The sequence below is a fragment of the Staurois parvus genome, unplaced genomic scaffold, assembly GCF_062004578.1.
Source record: "Staurois parvus isolate SC_StPar_1 unplaced genomic scaffold, SC_StPar_1.0 ptg000101l, whole genome shotgun sequence".
NCBI classification, from domain to species: domain Eukaryota; kingdom Metazoa; phylum Chordata; class Amphibia; order Anura; family Ranidae; genus Staurois; species Staurois parvus.
This window is the reverse complement of record NW_028317897.1, coordinates 379,417-400,981: the sequence shown is the minus strand read 5'-3', so window position 1 is coordinate 400,981 and position 21,565 is coordinate 379,417. Positions and strand designations below refer to the sequence as shown.

The following is a 21,565-nucleotide window of genomic DNA, read 5'->3' as shown; positions in this document are numbered from 1 at the left end:
ACGTCTAAAAGTAACTTACTGAATGTGCTGGTCTAATAGAATAGCAGGATATTGTTCTAAAATGAGAAACTGTTAAAATAACTAAATGCAGTCAATTAGCACTTTCCCTGCAGTGGCAGAGCAGCTAATTTTCAACTTGACATGACGTGTTTACGCATACCCCCTACTCTACATTCATGCAGACTGACAGCAGAGCATGGAAAGTGTGCATTGCATCATGGGAAATGGAGATTATTCCTGGTTCTGTTCTAATCTGTTTTCACATGCTAAGAAGAGGAGTGACCACACAGAAGCACAAAATAAAATTAAATTATTAAAACTAGATTATTTCTTAACACAAAAGTGCTAACAACATGTTTACTTAAAGTGACGTTTTTTTTTTGTAAAACATAAAATAACTTATCTGCTTTTTTTTTTTCCCCAAAAAAATTCTGACACTGTATATTCTTTTAAAAGTATCCCTTGGCAGCACCAACACACTCCCTGTTTTATATGGTCCCTGTGCTACTGCGACCAATGGAGTCACCTCTACATGCATGCTCCTGCTCTGTACTACAACAACGCATGCAGCATTCTGAGCACCACACACACAGGCAGCGCAAGAGACACACGCAGTGCAAAAGCCACACCTCTCCTCCTCCACAGCGATGAGTGACCAGTGGTTCTGTGTTCTTCTGCCGCTGCATGTATACGGTGCTCAGATCGCAGCATCTACAGTTGTACAGAGGAGGAGCGCACATGTACAGAATGGGATCTGAAGTAGCATGCACATTTTGGTTTTGTTAGAAGGTTTTCAAAAATCAATTTTCATTTCTGTTTTCTCAATCAGGTTCCGATCAAAAGTCCTCATCGTCTATAGAAGAGAAAGAAATGTCTCCGGAAATCAGCCTGAGACTAGAGACTGGCCCTAGCGCTAAGCGCTATTCTTTATTAGCAGCAGAGAATGGGTTCCTACAGTGCCAAGTGACGGATTTTACCTCCGAGTTCCTCACCTCTACCCTGGCAAATATCCGCCATTTTGTGGAAGACGACTCTGTGGCTGAAGTCATGCCAATGAAGATTAAGGTTCAGAGAGTCCGGCTACATTTACAGGTTAATAGAAAAAAAAAACTAATGCGAAATTCTGGTGTATATTTACTAATGACATACCTGTGTGACACTTACGTAAGAGTAGTTTTTTGGGATTTGCACTGTTATTTTTATTACATTTGTCCTATTTTTTTCTTGAGGGTACTGCAGAAATATAAACTGTCCCTCCTAATGGCTTTTTATGCAATATAGTCCCAGTTACACTAATGCATTAGCGTAAATGTGTGTTGCATGTGTGTGATGCAATGCGGTGCCGTTCATTCTGATGTTTGTCGGCATGGTTCCTTGTGGTGCTGTTTATTCTGAATGGCATCTCAATGCACCTCGCTGACAGACATGCAATGCAGTACATGGCAAGGCATAAACAATATATGTATCTTGTTTGAGGCATTTGGCAGTCTATTCAAATGAATGGGCTGCCGTGGTGCAGTGCACGTGTGAATATGCCCTAAAATTGTCTTTTCACAACCCCACAGAGCTGCTGCTTAAATTAAAGTGATATTAAAGGCAATTTACAACAAAAAACAAAAAAAACAAACATGTTATAGTTACCTGCTCTGTGCAGTGGTTTTGCACAAAGCAGTCTTGATCCTCCTCTTCTCAGTTTCACCTCCAGCGTTATTGGCCCCTCCCTTCTGCCAGGTGCCCCAAAGGAAGCAGCTTGTTGTGGGGGCACCCAAGCAGGCTCACTCCTGAGCCGCTGCTCTGCTTGTAGATTTACACACAGAGCAACGGCTCGACCCTGCCCCTCTCTCTCCTCATTGGCTGTGATTGACAGCAGTGAGAGCCAGTGGCTGCTGCTGCTGTCTCAGCCGATGAAACAGGAGGGTCCCCGGAGAGCAGAGACCCTCATGCACATTGCTGAAGCATAATGGGGTCAGGTACTCCTGAGCCGCTGCTCTGCTTGTAGATTTACACACAGAGCAATGGCTCGACCCTGCCCCTCTCTCTCCTCATTGGCTGTGATTGACAGCAGTGAGAGCCAGTGGCTGCTGCTGCTGTCTCAGCCGATGAAACAGGAGGGTCCCCGGAGAGCAGAGACCCTCATGCACATTGCTGAAGCATAATGGGGTCAGGTAAGTATTAGGTGGGCCTGGGGTGGTCTGTTGCACACAGAAGGTTTTTTATTTACCTTCATGCATAGAATGCATGAAGATAAAAAATTTTCAGTATGTATCTCCCCCCTCACCCCCCCCCCCCATACTTACCCGAGTCCATTGGCTCCTGCTGCTGTCAATCTCAGCCAGTGAGTGTGCGGCAGGACTGAGCCACGCTCTTTGTGTTCCATAGATACACAGTGGTGGCTCGGGAATCGGCTTGCTCTGGGGGCACTCGGCAGCGGGGGGGGGGGGGGGACCCGAGAAGGAGGATTAGGCCTGCTCTGTGCAAAACTACTGCACAGACCAGGTATGTGTGACATGTTTATTATTTTAAATTTAAAAAAATCAAGCCTTTAATACTAATAAAAAACTTCAGCCTTTAGAACCACTTTAATAATGTAGTAATTAGTACGTTAATAAGTGTCTCTGTCTCTATATCTGCCTGGAGTTCAGCTTTAGAGAATTAACCAGACAGAGAGGCTATTGTATTCTTTCAGTCTTTGGCAGACCACCCAGAGGGAGCAGTAAGACACAATCATTTTGCTGCAGTATTAGGAAGGAATAAGAATAGCATGTGACTGCCCTGGAGTGCCATGCCACTTAAATGTAGAATGTTTAAAATGGAGCTTTGCAACCAAAAGTAGGCACATAAACTGATGATTGCACAAAAACAGTATGACCCAAAGTTGGTGAACACCTAACCTTCATACCATTCCCAGGCTGTTGGCATGAATGTGGAGTTGGCCTCCCTTTGTGACTCTGTGGTTTTTGGAGTGTGTCTGTTGAAATATGCACCCATCAGCCAAAGAAACATTTGTGAGGTCAGGCAGAGGACAAGAAGACCTGGCTTTCATCTCAAAAGTGTTAAGTAGGGTTGAGTTAAGTACTCTGCACAAGACACCCAAGGTCCTCCTCACCAAACCCATCAAACCATGTCTTTATGGAGCTGAGTTAGTGTATAGAGGTGCAATCATGTCAGGTGAATTGTTCCACAAGGTTGGAAGGGCACAGTCTATACAAATGCTGTATCATTAACAGTACCCTTGACTGAAAACATCTTAACTCAATATTATATACTCCACATAATTTTGGCTACAGTATATTGCAGGGGGCTCAAACCTTTCTAAACAAAGAGCCAATTTACTGTCCTTTAGGTTTTAGGATGGCTGGACTGTGGCCAGTGGGAGTAGAAAATGCCCTAGCATCAGTAGGAGTGGACAATGTCTCAAGCTTGGTGGTCAGTGAGAGGAAAAAGAATTACATAGCACCTGTGGTCAGTAGAAGAAGAAATAGTGTCCTGTCATTGGTATTAGTGAGAGGCATAGTGTCCTATCATTTGTTTCAGTAGGAGAAATAGTGTCTCATCATTTTATTAGTGAGAAGCATAGTGTCCCATCACTGGTTTCAGTAGGAGGAATAGTGTCCCATCATTGGTATTCGTGAGAGCCATAGTGTTCCATCATTGGTTTCAGTAGAAGGAATAGCGTCCCATTATTGGTATTAGTGAGAGGCATAGTGTCCCATCAATGGTTTCAGTTGGAGAGATAGTGCCCCCATCATTGGTGTTAGTGGGAGGAATAGTGCCCCATTGTTGGTGTTGGGAGTTATAATGCTCCATCATTGGCAAAGTGGAAGGAATAGTGCCCCACTGTAGATATTAGTTGGAGGCATAGTGTCTCTTTTCAGTGGGAGGAATAGTACCCCCAAGGGCCAGATAAAGGCAAGCAAAGGGCCGCAGTTTGGAGACCACCGGTATAGTGTATAACATATTGTACCTCCAAGCCACAGAGTTAAAATTGCAAATTTTGACATTTTGTCAGAGTCTAAGCTAAATCCCCTCCAATCTCTTGGTTAGAGAGTTTCAGAGCAATGTATTGAGGGACTAAGGGGTAGGGTGGCAGAGCTCCAGTCTTAAACCAAGAAGTAGCCATGATAGTGAGCACTTAGTGGCTTTAGAAAGCACTAAGTGGTTTATTTATTAAAACTGGAAAGTGCAAAATCTGGTGCATCTCTGCATGGTAGCCAATCAGCTTCTAACTTCAGCTAGTTCAATTAAGTTTTGACAAAAAGGAAAAAAAAAGGAAGCTGGTTGGCTACCATGTAGAGCTGCACCAGATTTTGCACTCTCCAGCTTTAGTAAATCAACTCTTAAGTGGCTGTGTAGTTTTCTCTTGGCTCCAGAGCTCAGTTTTAATCAATTTCACTACAATTGCGCTTTCATAAGGACTACTGCACACAAGATCCAAGGGGTAGCTATATGTTTCCTGGTGTGCAAAAAGTGTACTGAAATGTTAATTAGAATGCTTATAGGGAAGAATGATATCAAAATGCATCACTCCGCACTGATAATTCTGCTTTCATGAATAGCCACTTCTAGAGGCCAGCAGCCTGGCTTGCAGGGGGGAAGAGTGTTGTTAGTTTTGATGAAGAAGGAGCTAGGCAGGGTGAACAAGTGATATTGCCCTTTAGGGTCCATTCACATCTTTCTGCCAGCTCTCCATGCAACGCAGGTGCACGGGAAAGGTGTGTTGGGGGAAAGAATAGAACAGAACAAATAGCACCATACAGCACCAACAGGCGTAATGCGTGTTACCGCAGTGCTAGTGTAAGTAGGTAACTGTAATCCAGTGAGTGTGTGTTTTTTTAAATTACTAGTAATGTTTATTCATTATTTATACATTACCAGGTGCTTCTTATGTGTATAGGTATTTGGGCTTCTTAAATACATAGGTATACTGTGTTTATGATAAAAACATTCACTTCATTGTTTCTATTGTCTTTTGGGGTTTTTTATTGATTGCATACAAGCCTGAAACTTGTAAGCAGGAAGCAATGAAAAAAAACTGTTAACAGGCAAATGGCTAAATAGAGAATTGATATTCAGTGGGGAAAATAGTTATTTGATCCCCTGTGACACAGCGGATCACCGATCAACGGAAGGAGCCGAAGCTGTCGGCTCTGTCACGTGATCAGCTGTGTCCAATCACAGCTGATCACATGTAAACAGGGAAATGCCAGTTATCGGCATTTCTCTCCTCACGAGCTGTCACGCTGACAGCTCATGAGGAGAGCCGGTAATCAACATTCCTCAGATGGGACATAAATACTGATCATCAGGGCACTGATGATCAGTGTGCCCTGATGATTAGTGTAGTCCCAGCAGTGCCACCTGTCAGTGCCCATCAATGCCACCTGCTAGTGCCCATCAGTGCCACATATCAGTGCCTACCAGTGCACATCAATGCCACATATCAGTGCCCATATGAGCTGCCTTCCAGTGCCGCCTAACAGTGCCAGTCAGTGCCGCCTAACAGTGCCAGTCAGTGCCACCTAACAGTGCCAATCAGTGCCACCTAACAGTGCCAATCAGTGCCTCCTATCAATGCCATATGAGTGCTGCCTTTCAGTGCCCATCAGTGATGCCTGTCAATGCCCATCAGTGCCACCTACTAGTGCCTCCTCATAAGTGCCGATCAGTGCAGCCTATCTGTGCCCATCATCAAATAAAAAACCCAGAGGTGATTAAATACCACCAAAAGAAAGCTCTATCTGTCTCAAAAAATGATAAAAATGTCATATGGGTACAGTGTTGCATGACAACACAATTGTCATTCAAAGTGCGACAGCGTTGAAAGCTGGAAATTGGCCTGGGCAAGAAGGGGGTATAAGTGCCAGGTAGGCAAGTGGTTAAAGTGGAAGTAAACCGCAGCTAAAAAAAAAAATAAAAAATAATAAAAATCCCTGCAAGGTAATGTCACAATGTGCTAGTATGCATCACATACTAGCACATTATGAATGACTTACCGTAAAACGCAGCCCTCCAATGGCACGCTGTCACCGCTGCAGAAGCTTCCATTTTCATCTGGTCTTCCTTCCAGGGTTTGTGAGCTACGGCCTTCTGACTCTGGGAGTCCTGGGCCACGGCTTAGTGCTCTGAAGAAACGGCACAGGTATGCATTGCACCGTCTCTCAAAAAGGATGAGTATCTGCTAAATGGTGCACGTTTAGGAGATATTCATTTTACCTAAGGGTAAGCTTCATTATTAGCTTACCTGTTGGTAAAAGTATAAAAAAAAAAGTTTACTGCCACTTTAACTTTGTGCTCACCCAGTCTGTCCTAACAAAGGGTCAAAGGACTGAGCTTGGGTGGTACATTGTTTGTTAAGGCATTTAACATAACCCATAATTGCACTTTGCGAGTTATTCTGAACAATTTCAAGCTGCATATAGTCTTGTGTATAAATCTGCTCCAAAGAAACTACTAGAGAAGCAAGAAATATATTTTAAATGTATGTTTAGGTATGCTGTGGGAATATGAACACTTTACTAATATAGTGGGGATTTCTCAAATTTGACTGCAAAAGTGGAAATGCGCTTTAAATTATGTAATTGGATTAAATGGTGTTTTCTGATATCTGCCTGGGTTCAGCTTTAAATGAACAGCTAGGTATTTCAAAATGGTAACTAAAAAAATCCTGCAGCTACGACAACACAATAAGCAAGCTTCTTGATATTTCCCTCTCCGGCAAGCTGGGGATATTAGATTAGAAATGATTCACCACAGGCAGAAATCCATTACGGTATATTGGCCAGTACCTGTGAAACCCCCATGGTTTCCTGAATCTCCAGATGCCACATTTACAGGTAATATTTATAGGACAAGCATGAATCACCACCTTTTTAATGGATTATTCTATTACAACGTAATTGTTTTATTGCATCTACCACTGGTGTATACTATGCATTGCTTACCAAGAACTGTCATGACAACATAACGTGAACTAATTTGGTGCCTTTCTTTCATGTTACAGAGAAAATATGGTATTTTGGTTTACATTGGAAAGTTTGCAGAGAAATGTAAAGAAAAAATCTGTGTTAAAGGGAAACCGTAGCCTTTTTAAAGTAGATATAAACTGTACCTGAAGAACTCTTGGTTTGCTAAAGCACTGTATAATGACCATTTTTGTTCTTTAAATTTAGAAAATATTTTTTCATCTTAATTCTCCATTGTTGCATATAAGCACTGCTGAGCTCCTACATCCTTTTTGCAGCCTCTTCCTGTCTAAATGCATCCATCAGTGATGGCTGCACATCATTTATTGGGTCAGATTTTCTGATGGTGACAACAGCCTCCTGTAGCCTCCTTTAGCTGAGTATGTGACAGGCTGGCAACACGGAGAACAGTTTAAAGACATGAGCATAGCGTTGTCACTGTATTACAGAAGGTGCCTGCATGAGGAAATTCATGGCAGAGTCACCAAGTATTATTTTGAAGCCCAAGTGTTTTGCTTGGACAAAAACAAAAAGTAGAGTGGATCACCCAGCAGCTCTTAAATAAAATCTAACCCTGTACTTACATGATCTCCAATGCTGCTGTTCTGGGTTAAATGACACCCAGCATCATTCAATCCTCTTCCTGTGAGCCCAGGGAGCCAAGGCAGGGCAGATATCCAATTAATACCACTTGATCATTTCTGTAAATGGGACAACATGTGTTGCAGTCTGTGCAATTGCCATTGTATTACACTTGAATTCTAAAGCATCTTTTTATCTTTTAGGATGACAGTCCACGGAATAACAACAGTGAGCAACAGCCAGAGCCCTTAATGTTTAATATCGAGAATCTCTTGATAGAGCGATATGATGATGGATCATTTTGTATCAAAGGTAAGCTTCCATTCTTCCCCTTCTGTTTTGGGACAGAATGATGATCAGGGAAGACAGGTAAAGAACTGTGAGAACTGGAGGGACAGAGTAGAGAATAGGGACCAGTGCTAAGAGCTGACCTGAGAACTGAGTGATCTGCAGTCTTTGATCACTCAGTTCTTGGTGTAGAGGCAGCAGAGGACAGATGCAGCATCAGATCAATGCTGCATACACCAAGGTGAGTGTAGAACAGTCCTCCTGGTATGGTCCTGCTGTTAACCCAGGTTCTAATCCCTTTTTAGAGCAAGCAGCCAGGCACAGGGTATTTTCAGCCAGGTGCATTAAATGTCACTAAATCCCCAGACAGTAATCAGGGAAATAGTGTCTTGCTTTTGTTTTGTTTTTTTATTTGTTTTGTGGAACTGGGATAGGGATTAGGAAAAACCTTGGGATGTCCAGAAGTAAACAACTTGGATGAGGACTCTATCTTGAAATGGTTAACTGAAGTAAAGCAGAGTTCTTTGTACAAAAAGTAGCAATGGCTCAGCACAGGGGCCTTCCAATATGAGTGCAGCCCTGGCAGCAGGTCAGGAATAGTCTCTCTAGTAAAAATGGTGTACAGGTAACAGTCTTCTCCTGAGAATTTTCTTAGGGCTAACTGTGATCCAAGCAATCTGAAGGCCTTCTTCCAGCTTCATCTGACACTGGCGCAAGAGTATCCCAGGAAGATCCTCTTTTGATGTTGCCCTGGTGTTCCTGTGACTGGGGGGGGGGGGTGATCCTTCATCTCCTAGGACCTAGGTAAACTAGAATCATTCAGAACTTCTTAAACCTTCTCCTAAGCTTTGGAAGGTTTAACAGCACTTCCGGGCTGGGGCAGTTTCCAGTAGGCCAGTGGTGGGCAACCTTTTTTTTCAACTGAGCCAAATCTCGCCAAAACCATGATTGAAATTTATTTTGAGAGCCACATTTTTAAAAATGAAAATACATCTCCCATATAGTAATTCATCCCCCATATAGTAATTCATCCCCCATAGAGTAATTCATCCCCCATATAGTAATTCATCCCCCATAGTAATTCATCCCCCATATAGCAATTCATCCCCCATAGCAATTCATCCCCCATATAGTAATTCATCCCCCATATTAATTCATCCCCCATAGTAATTCATCCCCCATAGTAATTCATCCCCCATATAGTAATTCATCCCCCATATAGTAATTCATCCCCCATAGTAATTCATCCCCCATAGTAATTCATCCCCCCTATAGTAATTCATCTCCCCTATAGTAATTCATCTCCCATATAGTAATTCGTCCCCCATATAGTAAGTCCCCCCCCATATAGTAAGTCCCCCCCCATATAGTAAGTCCCCCCCCATATAGTAATTCATCCCCCATATAGTAAGTCCCCCCCCATATAGTAAGTCCCCCATATAGTAATTCATCCCCCATATAGTAAGTCCCCCCTGTGTCAATTCACTTACCTTTGCTCCGCGCGTTCCTCTCGCCGTGCTTCCCGCGCCGTTCTGGTCTTCAGGGCGGACTGTGAGAGGAGAGGAGTTCGTCACGCTGCCCCGCCTACATCCTGGCTGCCCCGCCTACATCCTGACAGCTGCAGAGTCCTGACTTTTGGGGCGGCCGCCCGAGAGGAGGGAGGGGAGCGGGCGGCCGTCCGAGAGGAGGGAGGGAGGGGAGGGGAGGTGAGGGGGCGGCCGCCCTGCACACGCCCGTCCGAGAGGAGGGAGGGGAGGGGGCGCCCGGCACACAGAAGAGCCGCATTTAAGCTTGTAAAGAGCCGCATGTGGCTCGCGAGCCGCGGCTTGCCGACCACTGCAGTAGGCAAAGAAACCTTCTACTCTCTGCTCTAGTATATATATTCCTATAATCCTCTCTCTGCTCCCTGCTGATCACTTTCCCAACCAGGGATTTGCTGACGCTGTATACAGCTCAGGTTCTACCTTCTCCGCCCACTATGTTCCAGAGGTTTCTTGAAAGACCAGAGAGACAGGCAAGTCTGCAGCTGCAGAGACAATCCAAAGACTTAGCTGGCCACAGCAGAGCCCAAAATAACTAAATTTGCCTTTTTACTAGCAGTTAACTAGGAGGGTGCTACATGAGTATCAGTGTTTTGTTTTTTTTTTTTTAATCCCACGCTTCTCTTTCACATTTGTATTGCCGATAAAAGAAGCCTCGCAGCAAGAAATTTTAGTTTTCCATTGTACGGAAATGTTTGGAGACATAAAGTATATATAAAAATAAAAGTAATATAAAGTGTTTTAGGTCAGCGGCTCAGATATAGTGAAGCCAAAAGCAACAGCATGGTAGCCAGGTACCTAGTATTTTCAGAATGTATGGCCATCTACAGAAGGCTCCATGCGTCTTTCATGGCAGGTTTCCTTTAGAGAAGAACTAAAGCCACAACAAAACTTGTTTTCTATTTTGGGTAGAGTAATGGAGAGTTATAACCCCTGTAATTTTTTTTTTTTTCAAAATATGTCCCATTGAAGAGATTTTCCTTCACTTCTTGTCCCACAGCCACAACAGGAAGTGAGGGGTATTCCTTCCAAAGAGAGAGTTTTAACCAGAGTCACTAGAATTGGTGTCTGCATTGGAAGACTGCCCCTCTATCCCTGTTCTGGTGACAAATCATACTTTGGGGTTTTCTTTCACTTTCAGTGAGAATCATCCCAAGAACAAATAGAAATGGTGAATCTCCCTAACAGGGACACAGACAGCAATAACTGCTGGACAATTTTAATTCCTCTTCACTTTACCCAAACCTAAAAAAGGTTGTGCCTTTAGTTATACTTAAAGGTACCCACATATGACAGTATACAATTGTTCCTAAAGATTGCCTGTACCCAGAGAAATATTTGGGCTGTCATTACTCACATCTCCTTCTTAAAATGCCTATTAAGACTTTTAAGTAGTTTCTGAGTCAGTGATCTAAAACAAGTATACAGCCAGTGAAGTCAGACCTAATAGTCAACATACTTGTTCCAGATCAGTGACTTTAAATATTGAAACCGATTGATCAGCATGACATCCGAGCAACTGGCATTTTTGGATGAGGTCAGCAATAGCAGCCCTGGCATTTCCCTGTGCACAGGTTTCTTTTAAATGAGGCTCAACAGGGTGTACAGCTTTGAGCAATCAAGGCAATTTATGGGTATGGTTGTTAGTCGCAGATAAAACAGCAGAACAAAATGATCTCTTCTAAGGCCTTATTCACATGGACGCACTACAGTGTACACTTGTGCGTTTGCCGCTTTTGCCAGCACAGAGATCCACCAGTGTTCCATGCATCTCTATGCAGGCAGTCCCTTTAATGTAAGTTGGGACGCAGTAGTTGCTCCCAATTTGACATCTGTGCGGGTGCACAGCCCCAAATCCAGACAGTGTGTGAGTTCAGTGCCGGTTGTCAAATTTTGAGCAGCATCTGTGTCCATGCAGCCACTGCGTCCCAGTTTACATGAATGGGACTGCCTGCACTGGGATGCATGGAACATCACTGTACCCCGTGCAAGCAAATGCGGCCCTCGCATGGTCATACACAATAGTACATCTATTATCCATCGGCTCATCTCCCACAGCTATTACCTTTTGTGTCACTTGACCCTCTCTCTTAGATTGAAAGCTCTAACGAACAGGGCCCTCTGATTCCTCTTGTACCAAATTGTATTGTAACTGCTTCATTTTGTAAAGCGCCGAGCAAACTGTTGGCGCTATATAAATTCTGCATAATAATAATAATGTAAACAAAATATACAAAAATATACAACTGTATTCTTAACACACTTTTATACTTTTTATTGAATTTTATTTTTATTTACTTTTACACTTTTATTACCCCTCGCCTCACCCCTTCAGTCTCCGCCTGAATCACCCGCCTACTGAACGACATATCAGACTGGATGTCACTCCACTTCCTCAAATTAAACCTATCCAAAACCAAGCTCCTAATTTTCCCCCCAGCCCGCGCCCCTCCCCCCATCCTCTCCATCACGACCAACAACGCCACCATCAGTCCCACTCCGCAAGCCAAAGTCCTAGGTGTCACTCTAGACTCAAATCTGTCCTTCCAACCCCATGTCCAATCGCTGGCAAACTCATGCAGGCTCCACCTCCGCAACATCTCCAAAATACTTACGTTCCTAACCCCAGACACTACTAAACAACTCACTCCCTTATTATCTCACGACTCGACTACTGCAACTCCCTCCTCTCCGGCCTACCTCATCAGACTATCCCCGCTTTAGTCTTTCCTGAACTCAGCGCCTAGACTCATCCACCTTACTAACCGCTCCGTATCTGCCACCTCCCTCTGTCATTCCCTCCATTGGCTTCCGATTGCCCAACGCATAAAATTCAAACTACTAACATTGACGTACAAAGCCATTCATAACATTGCCCCAAACTACCTCACTGACCTGATACCCAAATACCACCCAACTTGTACTCTTCGCTCCTCACAAGACCTCTTACTTTCTAGCTCCCTGGTCTCCTCCTCCCACGCCCAACTGCAGGACTTCTCCAAGACTTCCTCCATCTTCTGGAACTCACTACCCCAATCTATCAGACTGTCACCTACCCTCCTCACCTTTAGGCGCACTCTGAAAACCCATCTCTTCAGGGAAGCCTACCCCACCCTCACCTAACGGCTGATCTCCTCCACTCCTCCCACCACTCCATCCCCCACAGCTACTTCCTCCTGTACCACTATCCCCTCCCTCCTAGATTGTAAGCTCGAAAGAGCAGGGCCCTGGAACCCCTTGTGTATTGTTTTGTTACTGTATTGTCTCATGTACTGTCCCCCACTATATTGTACAGCCCTGAGTAAACTTTTTGGCGCTATATAAACACTGTATAATAATAATAATACCCCAAAAAGGATGCTTATATAGCTTTACTTTAATCTGGCAGGTAGATCATTCTTCCTTGTTCTCTTTTCTTATTTTTTTTTTCCTGTTATTCATAGGTAATCCAGATGCAAGCACTAGCTCCACCTCAAATAACAAAGAATTGAACCATATAGGTTCCATAAACTGTGATAATACCAAAAGTATACAGCACAGAAGCAGCGCTACAAAATGCACACAGACACTTTGTGATAACCCTGTACAGACCGAACCACTAGAAAAGAATAAAAGCTACAATCGGAAAGCAAAAGCTGTTGGTACAGAAGAGGTAAGGTGTCCTGCAAGCAGCACTACAAGACAATTTGCTTACAGTGTCCCCTTCAGAGAAAAAAGTTTTCTTCCTGCCTTGCACATTTGCGTTCCTGGTTTCCTGTCGTGGTCTGTGGTTCCTCCTGCCAGCCCCAACATCACTATGAGTATGAGACACAGTAATGATGTAAGGACCAGAGGTTCCAACCACTGAGTGGAACAGTGGTGAGAAATCCGTAACACCTGAATGTTTTGGATTCTGAAGATTCTTCAGGAAGGGAAATATTTGCTGAACAGCCAAGCTTGGTTGAGTGCGGTGTAGGAGGGGTACTAACTGTCTTCTTTGCAGGGGGGACTTTTTTGTAAAATGTCTGTTCTACCCATGGAGTCTTTGCTGTTCAGGTTCTTGACAGGCTCTCATTAGACTAACATTCCTATCCAACCCCACCCATTTTCTTGCCTTCAGTGGGTCTACTTCCTTGCTTGAATTTGTGTCCGTATTGGGGCTTATGCAGATTTAATGGCCTGTTTAATCCTCCAGATGACAGTGTTTGGGCCTGGGATTTGTCTGTTCAGGCCTAAGCATTGAAATCTGGGTGGAAGATGAAGGGGACATATGCTCCCTCATACCCAGAGGTACCAAGTATTTCCAAAGAGAGTAACGTAAGATTAAGTTCTGCGATACAAGTTGGGTCTGGAGAAGCTCTCTGGAAAGAACAGGAGGAAGTTGGTGGGAAAGAGGTGGGGAAGAGCTCTCCTATGGTGGCGTGTCTTCATCTCCCTCACTAGGAGGGTGGATATTGACTGAAGGCAAGTGCTGATCAACATACTGTATGTATCAGCTGCATTCTCTACAATGTAAAAGCCAACAGGGTGAGAGTAAATCCTCTTTTAAATCTGTAGCAGGTGGGAGAGTTTAGGAGTTCAGTGCAAAGCTGGTATTTTTGCTGCAGTTTGGCTCCTCTGTGTGTAATTTTGCATTCCAAAAAATCCACAAATGTTCCATTTTAGTTGCAGTAGACCTTTAAATATTATCCTTACTATATCTTTTTTTAAAGATAAAAATGTAACTGTGCTGAAGCTAGGCAATAAGCTGAGCTAATCTTCTGAGCACTCAGAGATCCTTCAGAAGTTAGATAGGAAATTGTGATTTCACTCAAAAAACTGTTTGCCTAAGCAGCAAACTCTTTGTCCAAAATTAATTATCATAAAAATCACTTATGTCTTTGAAGTGCTCCCGATTAATCAGGCGATCGGATTGAGTCTTAGTTCACCTCTCGTGTCCTAGGGGAGATTGACGCTCTTTGCGGAACGTTCTGGATTAATCAGCAGTTAGCAATGAAATATTTATGTCTCTATGTGCTGCTTGTTAAACTTAGGAACACACTTCAGAAACGTTACCCAGTGAGCAGAAGTATTTATATCGCCAGAGAAGTTTAACTTGTTATATCTTCTTGCATTCAAATGGGATTTCAGATTTGCTTCTAGATTTCCTTTCAAAGTTGAACTCTAGGCAGGTATAAAATACACAAATTACAGATCTGTAATCATGAATACATCAATAATGCAATTTGTTTATGGTGCAAGCAGTGTAGGTACATGAGTTTGGCTTGACCTCTTGCAGTCAGCACTAGAAGCCAATCAGATGTCCTGCATGCAAGTGTGCTGATAAGGAACAGGGTCACCAGAGGGATGACTTAATAAGACTGCTGCTGCTCTTTCACTGTCCAATCAGTAGGCTTGGTGAAGGGAAATGACAACACTGTATTTCTTATAGTGGACCTTTTACCATTAAATTCACTTCCTCCCCACTTCCTTTTATGTGATTGCATATTTAATTTTTTTGCATGCAATATATTATTTTTGCTGCATTTTCTCTGCTTACTCCTTTTTGATTGCTTATGTGACATCCCCTCAGCCGTCAACAGGCTCCTTGGGATATACACATCACATATACCAAAAGGCAATAAGTGCTAAAGTATCCCGTGATTTTGTGTCTGCATACTGTCTTCTGTCTAATGCTGTCTTCTGACTGGCTGTGTAACGGGGCTGCGTACATCTCAGGACTGAATAGACAGCAATGCAGACTGTTTGCCAGGTAACAGGGCCCCCTCATGTTTATTTCATCTGTGTATTTAGATGTGGTGTCGGACATTCCACTTTAAAGTGAAACAACTGATTTGTTTCCTGCCCCCCAAGACAAAGGTTTTCACTTTTTCACACACTGTAGCTCAGAATTCACTCCACTGTGTTTCTAGCATGTTGGGATATAACCAGCGAAAGAAGGGATATCCTTGAGGGTTTAGAAGCAAAAACACTTCAGATATCATGATGCTATTTTACGCACACTAGCAATATGTCATTTTTGCTGGTTAGGAATGACCTGAAAACATGATAATGAGATGTTTTCCAAGGCAGCAAAAAGCAGCCAATCTTTCCGAAAGCAAACAAAATTGGAGCTGTCGAGTGTACTATTCAATCATGTCCTTTGTTTCATTATTCTAGAGAAAGAAGGAATAATTTCTATAGCAAAGTGTTCCAAATATTGCTCTGATTTAATAGACTGGCCTCTTGGTGCCCTTTTTCTTCCGCTTCTTTCCAGGCATAAAATCCTAATTTGTTCCAAAGATAAACTCTCATTGTCAGTTAATGATCAGCTCCATTTCATTGTTATCTTCATGTTTGGAAACTGATTGGCTGGCATCCAGTTGGTGCCTCTGCCTTGCATAAATCCCTCCTCTCGCCCAATCCTGGCAGCTGTTAATAATTTTAAATGTTTCTGTAGCTAAAACTTTTTTCCTGTTAAGTATAACTAAAGGCATTTTTTTTTTGTTTTGCATAGAGTGGTGAAGGGTTAGAACTGCTGTCAGGTTTATATAGCTGTCTGTGTCTCTCTCTTATTGTCTTGACCATCAGTGCCACCAGGAATGAAATTGGGAGGAAATCCAAAAATATGAGTTGTAGATCCAACGCTTAAAAAAAGTTTTGATTACGTTTGCACTATTGCTCTACAGCAAGGGTCTTCAAACTTTCTAAACAAAGGACCAGTTTACTGTCCTTCTGACTTTAGGGGAGCCGCATGGTGGCCATTGAGAGTAGAAATTGTCCTGGCATCAGTAGGAGTAAATGATTCATTTTTGGCATTAACTGGAGGAATAGTTCCCTATTGGTGATGTCAGTGGGAGGAATAGTGCCCCATTGGTGGTGTCAGTGGGAGGAATAGTGCCCCGTTGTTGGATTCAGTGGCAGGAATAGTGCCCTATCGTTGGCGTCCGTTGGAGAAATAGTACCCCATCGTGGGTGTCAGTGGGAGAAATAGTGCCCCATTGTTGAATTCAGTGGAAGAAATAGTACCGCATTGCTGGTGTCAGTGGAAAGAATACTGTCACATCGTTGGTGTCAGTGGAGGAAGGAATAGTGACCCATTGATGGTGCCAGTGGGAGAAATAACGCCCCATCGTTGGAGTCAGTGGAAGGAATAGTGCCCATTGTTGTCAGCGGTAGGAATAGTGTCCTATTGGTGTCAAAAGGAGGAATACTGCTCCATTATTGGTGTCAGTGGGAGGAATAGTGCCCCATCATTGGTGTCAGTGGGAGAAATAGTACTACATCATTGATGTTAATGGGAGAAATGGTGCCCCATTATCGGCGTCAATGAGAAATAGTGCCCTCTTGTTGATATCAGCAACAGGAATTATGCCCCATTGTTGGTGTCAGTGGGAGGAGTAGTATCCCATCATTGGTGTCAGTGGGAGAAATAGAACCACATCATTGGTGATAGTGGGAGAAATAGTGCTCCATTTTTGGCATCAGTGGGAGAGATAGTGCCCTCTTGTTTATATCAGTAACAGAAATTATGCCCCATTGTTGGTGTCAGTGGAAGGAAAAGTGCCCCAAGGGACAGATAAAGGCAAGCAAAGGGCTGCATCCATCCCCCAGGTCGCAGTTTGGAGTCCACTGCTCTACAGTAATGTGCATTCTTCCATAGGTTGACGTGTGTTGCTTTAAGGCAGTTCATTCATTTAAATGGGCTACCTATGGCACCACATTGCACCAAAATCTCTTAAGAGTCCATACTTAGTCTGCGTCAGTCTCCGGGTGTACGATTGCGACACTTATTTTATAGAAATTCGAACCACAGGAAGATAAAAAGTATCCAATGCATTTCAGGGGCCAGAACATCCCCCCCAAACAAAGCTTAATTAAGAAAAACCATAATTGATGTATGTGGGTAAATGTCAAATTGCAATAAGCAAGGGATGAAACTATTGTATTAATTTTGTAACGCAGCACACCACAATGCACAGTGGGGCAATACAGAGCATTGCGGTGCATTTCAGCTTGTCTGTTAGCAAGGTACGTTTTGGGTGCCATTAAGAATGGCCTGTCAGTCATGTGATGGGTTTCCTCTCCCTGCCACAGTGTTCTTTACATCTTTATGCAGAGAACACTTTTTTTAGACATCACAGGCTTAACACCATGCTCTGCATTTTATAAGTAGAATAATTTATAAGTAAAATGCACATACACGGCCATGTCCTGCAGAGAGCAGATACTGCTCTCCATTCTAAAATATCACTGTAAGGGTCTTTGACTCTTCCTTGTGAATTTTATCTGTAGAAACAATGATCACTATTTATGCAGTGTCTTCATAGCAGCAGTGTATTATAAAATGCATATAGTCTAAATCATACTAATTGCCTTCCTCTATTTTTTCTTGCAGCTCCTTGATGAAAATGAATGTCTTAAACAAGAACTGGCCAAAACCAAGATGGCTCTTGCTGAGGCTCACATGGAAAGGGACAGCCTTCTTCATCAAATAAAGAGGTTTACCTTGGACAAGTAGCCTTGTATTTTGTACTGGAATGAAATGAAGAGACTGAATAAGTTAACTGTCAGTTCCAGTAACAGTTAGATGATCTTGGCCAGGAATTGACTGAAACGGAAGTCACCAAGATTCTTTGTACTTGGTTAGTAGAAGGGTAGACGTGATGTTTAAGGCCGTGCAGGGATGTATATTAAAACCTGTGCCCGGAGCAGTTTTTGTGTCCCACAGAAACCAAATATTTAGTAAGCAATCTGGTGTTCACATTGAAGTTCTACTGGGTATGGAAATACGATTGGTTGCTTTGGGTCACAGCAACTTTTTCACATGCACAAGTTTGTAGGAATGTACACTTCATGTTTTATGTAGCCATCTTTATAACAAAATCATGCAGTTCCATTGTCTTAATTGTCAGCCTGAAAACTTCAAAGGGTAACGCCATAAAGACTCACCTCTGAATGGTCCTGGGATCAGTTGGTCTGTTCTTCCATCTCACTCCAGTAGGTGTTACTACTAACCATTGCAGTGAGCTGGAGGTACAGGCCATGGTTGCCGATGGTGCTTTGCAGCTGAGACTTAAGTGAGGAAAAAATGCATGGATGTAACTTTAATTTATACTCTCCTTTACACTACATTACAGGTACAGTCTTGTTGGCGTTCCCCTTTCAAGAGAACTTGTGCTTTGCCCATAGAGAGAGCAAAGTAACAGGTTCACCTAATTACCAATCTCCCAGCTGCACATACATGTCACATAATTTCCTTCACTTACTTGTAGCTCCATTTGGCTATCTAGGACAAAGAGAGAAAGCCCGGTATAAGATCCAGGTCATCAGTTGGAGCTTACAAAGGGCTGAGGGCTCTCACCCAATCCCTACCAGAACTGTAACACAGGTGGAAGGGGGTGTGATTCCCATACTCTCTCTTCCCAGGAAATACTGAGTATTTTTTTTCCTCTCCCAGTTAGACCAGCAGGGAGCAAAGGAAAGGTGAATATGTTTAGCTGGAGAGGGGCAGTTAAGTGCATCTGTTGCGTTGCCCGCAGGGGTTCACTTTAAGCTCTGACTTTCTTTAAAGTATTAAAGTTTGGAAGAAATGTTTTCATTATTTATGGAAGGTGAACATCCGATAATAATAATTCTCTTTAGGCAGATTGGTTTTATTATTGTTTAAGAATTATTTTTAAATTTTTATTTGCACTATCAATAAATAATTCAATGCATTTGCATCTTGTGTTCAGTGTTTTGTTTTTTTCTTGTAGCTCCCATTCTCTGTTGCTGAAAAAGACATTGGTATATGCATCCATTCATTCCTTATTGTTGGTATTAAAGGGAATCAATAGGGACCAAAATATAAGTGCCACCATTGCTAACTTAGCTTTACAGGTACAAACCCTTAGTCACTAACATTATCCATGCTTCTCTATTTAGTTTGTCTCTGACCCTAAACAAGCAAGCATCTATTGAAGTTGGAACTCCATACTTGTTATGGGTCCTTCAGTGGCAGAACATTCCAACATGCCAATTTCCATATTTTTAAACTAGGTAACCGTAATTGGTTCATCTTAAATATTGGTTAATGAAAGACTGTAGTCCAAAAAGATCATCTAAAGGGCGGAAAATCTTCTAACACTTTGCCTTCATTAAGAGCTAACCTCCGCTTAGAGTGCTACTGTGGCCAGGCTATGGAAATTTACCAATTACATCTTCTTAACAAGTAATAAATGAGCTTTAAAAAGAGCCCTCACTGACCTGTGTGTGAGGGAAAGAGACGAGGAAGCCCTGGCAAATGCAGCAATGCCCTATATGGCCGTGCTAATTTTGCACAAAAATGTGCGCACTGGTACACACAGGGCATGATAATTGATGACACTCAGCTGCCTTTATAAGGACTGCAGCTCCTCACAATAATTGCTGGATTATCGTCAGCCTCCTGTTCCCATGTTCCTGTGTGTATCCTGCTGATTATCTGTTATCGACCAGGCTTGACCCTGACCTGCTTTGGCTCTTCTCCTGGCTCTCTACCTTGGCTTGTCCCTCAGATCTGCTCCTGCTTACTCTGATTGAATACCAGTGTATGGCCCTGGCTTGATCCTGACTTTGCTCCTGCCTGATGTTCTGTGTTTGACCCGGGCTCTGGCTTCTGACTTTGCTTCCTGCTTCACCCATTGACCTGGATCCACTAGTCCTCCTGAAGGACCCCCTCCTGTATCTGGTCCACCCATGGGTATCGTCTCATCAGGCATCTTCAAGAATCCATACCATTGGCAACCCGTGCTTCTTTGGGAACTGCACCTTATGTTACCACTTTCAGGAGTGCATTGCACTCAGCCGCAGGGGGGCCCTCGCTTCACCTCAGCCTCCGGTCAGGTATGTGACAGCATAATCCAGCCATAATGTCAGAGGCTGAGAGAGGTGTCTCCCCGATAGGGGCTTTGTGCCAACAGTTTGCCACCTTCACGCAAGCGATCAAGAATTTAGAAAAGGGCTATTTCCAGCTGGAAGGTCGCCTGCAGAATCTTGCTACTCCTTCAGCTCCTGTCGATCAAAGCCCACCCATGGAATCTTCTGCATCTTCAGCTTCAGTTCAAGAACGCCCCGCGGTTGCCCCCACAGTGATATTACCACAGCCAGAGCCAAGAGTACCAGTTTGTGAATGCTTTTCAGGAGATCAACAAAAGTTCAGGGCGTTCAAAAACGCATGTCAGTTATATCTGGCACTCCAACCCAGAACTTTCGCCTTAGAGACTGTGAAGTTGAGGTTCATTATTTCGCTACTTACTGCTGAACCCCACTCCTGGGCACAACACCTCCTGGAACAAAAGAGTCCTAAATTCCGTTGCTACCTACTTTTTGCACCATGTCTCAGCTTTATGATGACCCGCAATGCATGGCTACAGCAGAAACCGCTCTTCACTCCCTCCAACAAGGTCGTCGACCAGTGGAAGATTATGCGGTGGAATTTCGTAAATGGTCAGCAGACACAGGTTGGAATGAGGCCACCCTCAAATACCAGTATTGGCTTGGCCTCTCTGAAGGGCCTAAAGATGAAATGGCCAGAGCCGAGGCTCCTACTACCCTTGAAGGCCTCATCCAGTTGGCCATCCAGCTCAACCGTCGCCTATGGGAACAATGATCAAAAAGATCTAACTCCTACAGACAATCCTGTATGCTACCCAAGGTGCCTTCCTTCCCTGCCCCTCTGCCTGCTGTTCCACCTGCTTCTGACGGTGAAGTTGAACCCATGCAGATTGGCCTAGTTCACTCCTCCTTGTCTCCTGATGAAAGGATATGTCAAAGACAGTCAAACCTGTGCCTCTACTGTGGGGGTTCCAGACACGTCCTACGCAATTTCCCTGTGAGACCTAGTAACTCTGCTCATCCACGTGCTGTCGACTCCCAAATTTCCAGATCAATACCAGCTCACCTTGTTTTACCCATCTTGTTGCAGGTGGCAGGAGGAGAAGTCAAACTCCAAGCAATTGTTACTTCCGAGGCATGCAGTTGTTTCTTGGACATCACCCTAGCAAGGGAGTTGCAGGTCCCACTGAGGAACAAGAAACAAAGACTTGCAGTCCATTTAGCTGATGGGACTATTCCTCTATCAGGACCAGTAACACGGGAAACTATTCCTATATTGACATCCACACTCAGGCCATCAATAATTCCTTTGCTTTGACATCTTATGTTCTCCCATGTTCCCTATCATTCTTGGGATTCCATGGTTTTGGGCCCATA

At 43.5% G+C, this 21,565-nt stretch overlaps 1 protein-coding gene across 1 annotated transcript in view; it reads left to right on the top strand.

The window, feature by feature from the left end:
- The window catches only part of BLTP3B (bridge-like lipid transfer protein family member 3B), a 127,966-nt gene extending 108,910 nt beyond the window's left edge, over positions 1–19,056 (top strand). The window contains exons 18-21 of the mRNA XM_089671187.1: positions 830–1,092; positions 7,748–7,856; positions 12,817–13,025; positions 17,730–19,056. Of these exons, the coding sequence (XP_089527313.1) occupies positions 830–1,092; positions 7,748–7,856; positions 12,817–13,025; positions 17,730–17,852 (704 nt within the window). The 3' untranslated portion in view covers positions 17,853–19,056. The remainder of the gene's footprint in view (positions 1–829; positions 1,093–7,747; positions 7,857–12,816; positions 13,026–17,729) is intronic.
- The last annotated feature ends 2,509 nt before the right edge of the window (positions 19,057–21,565 follow it).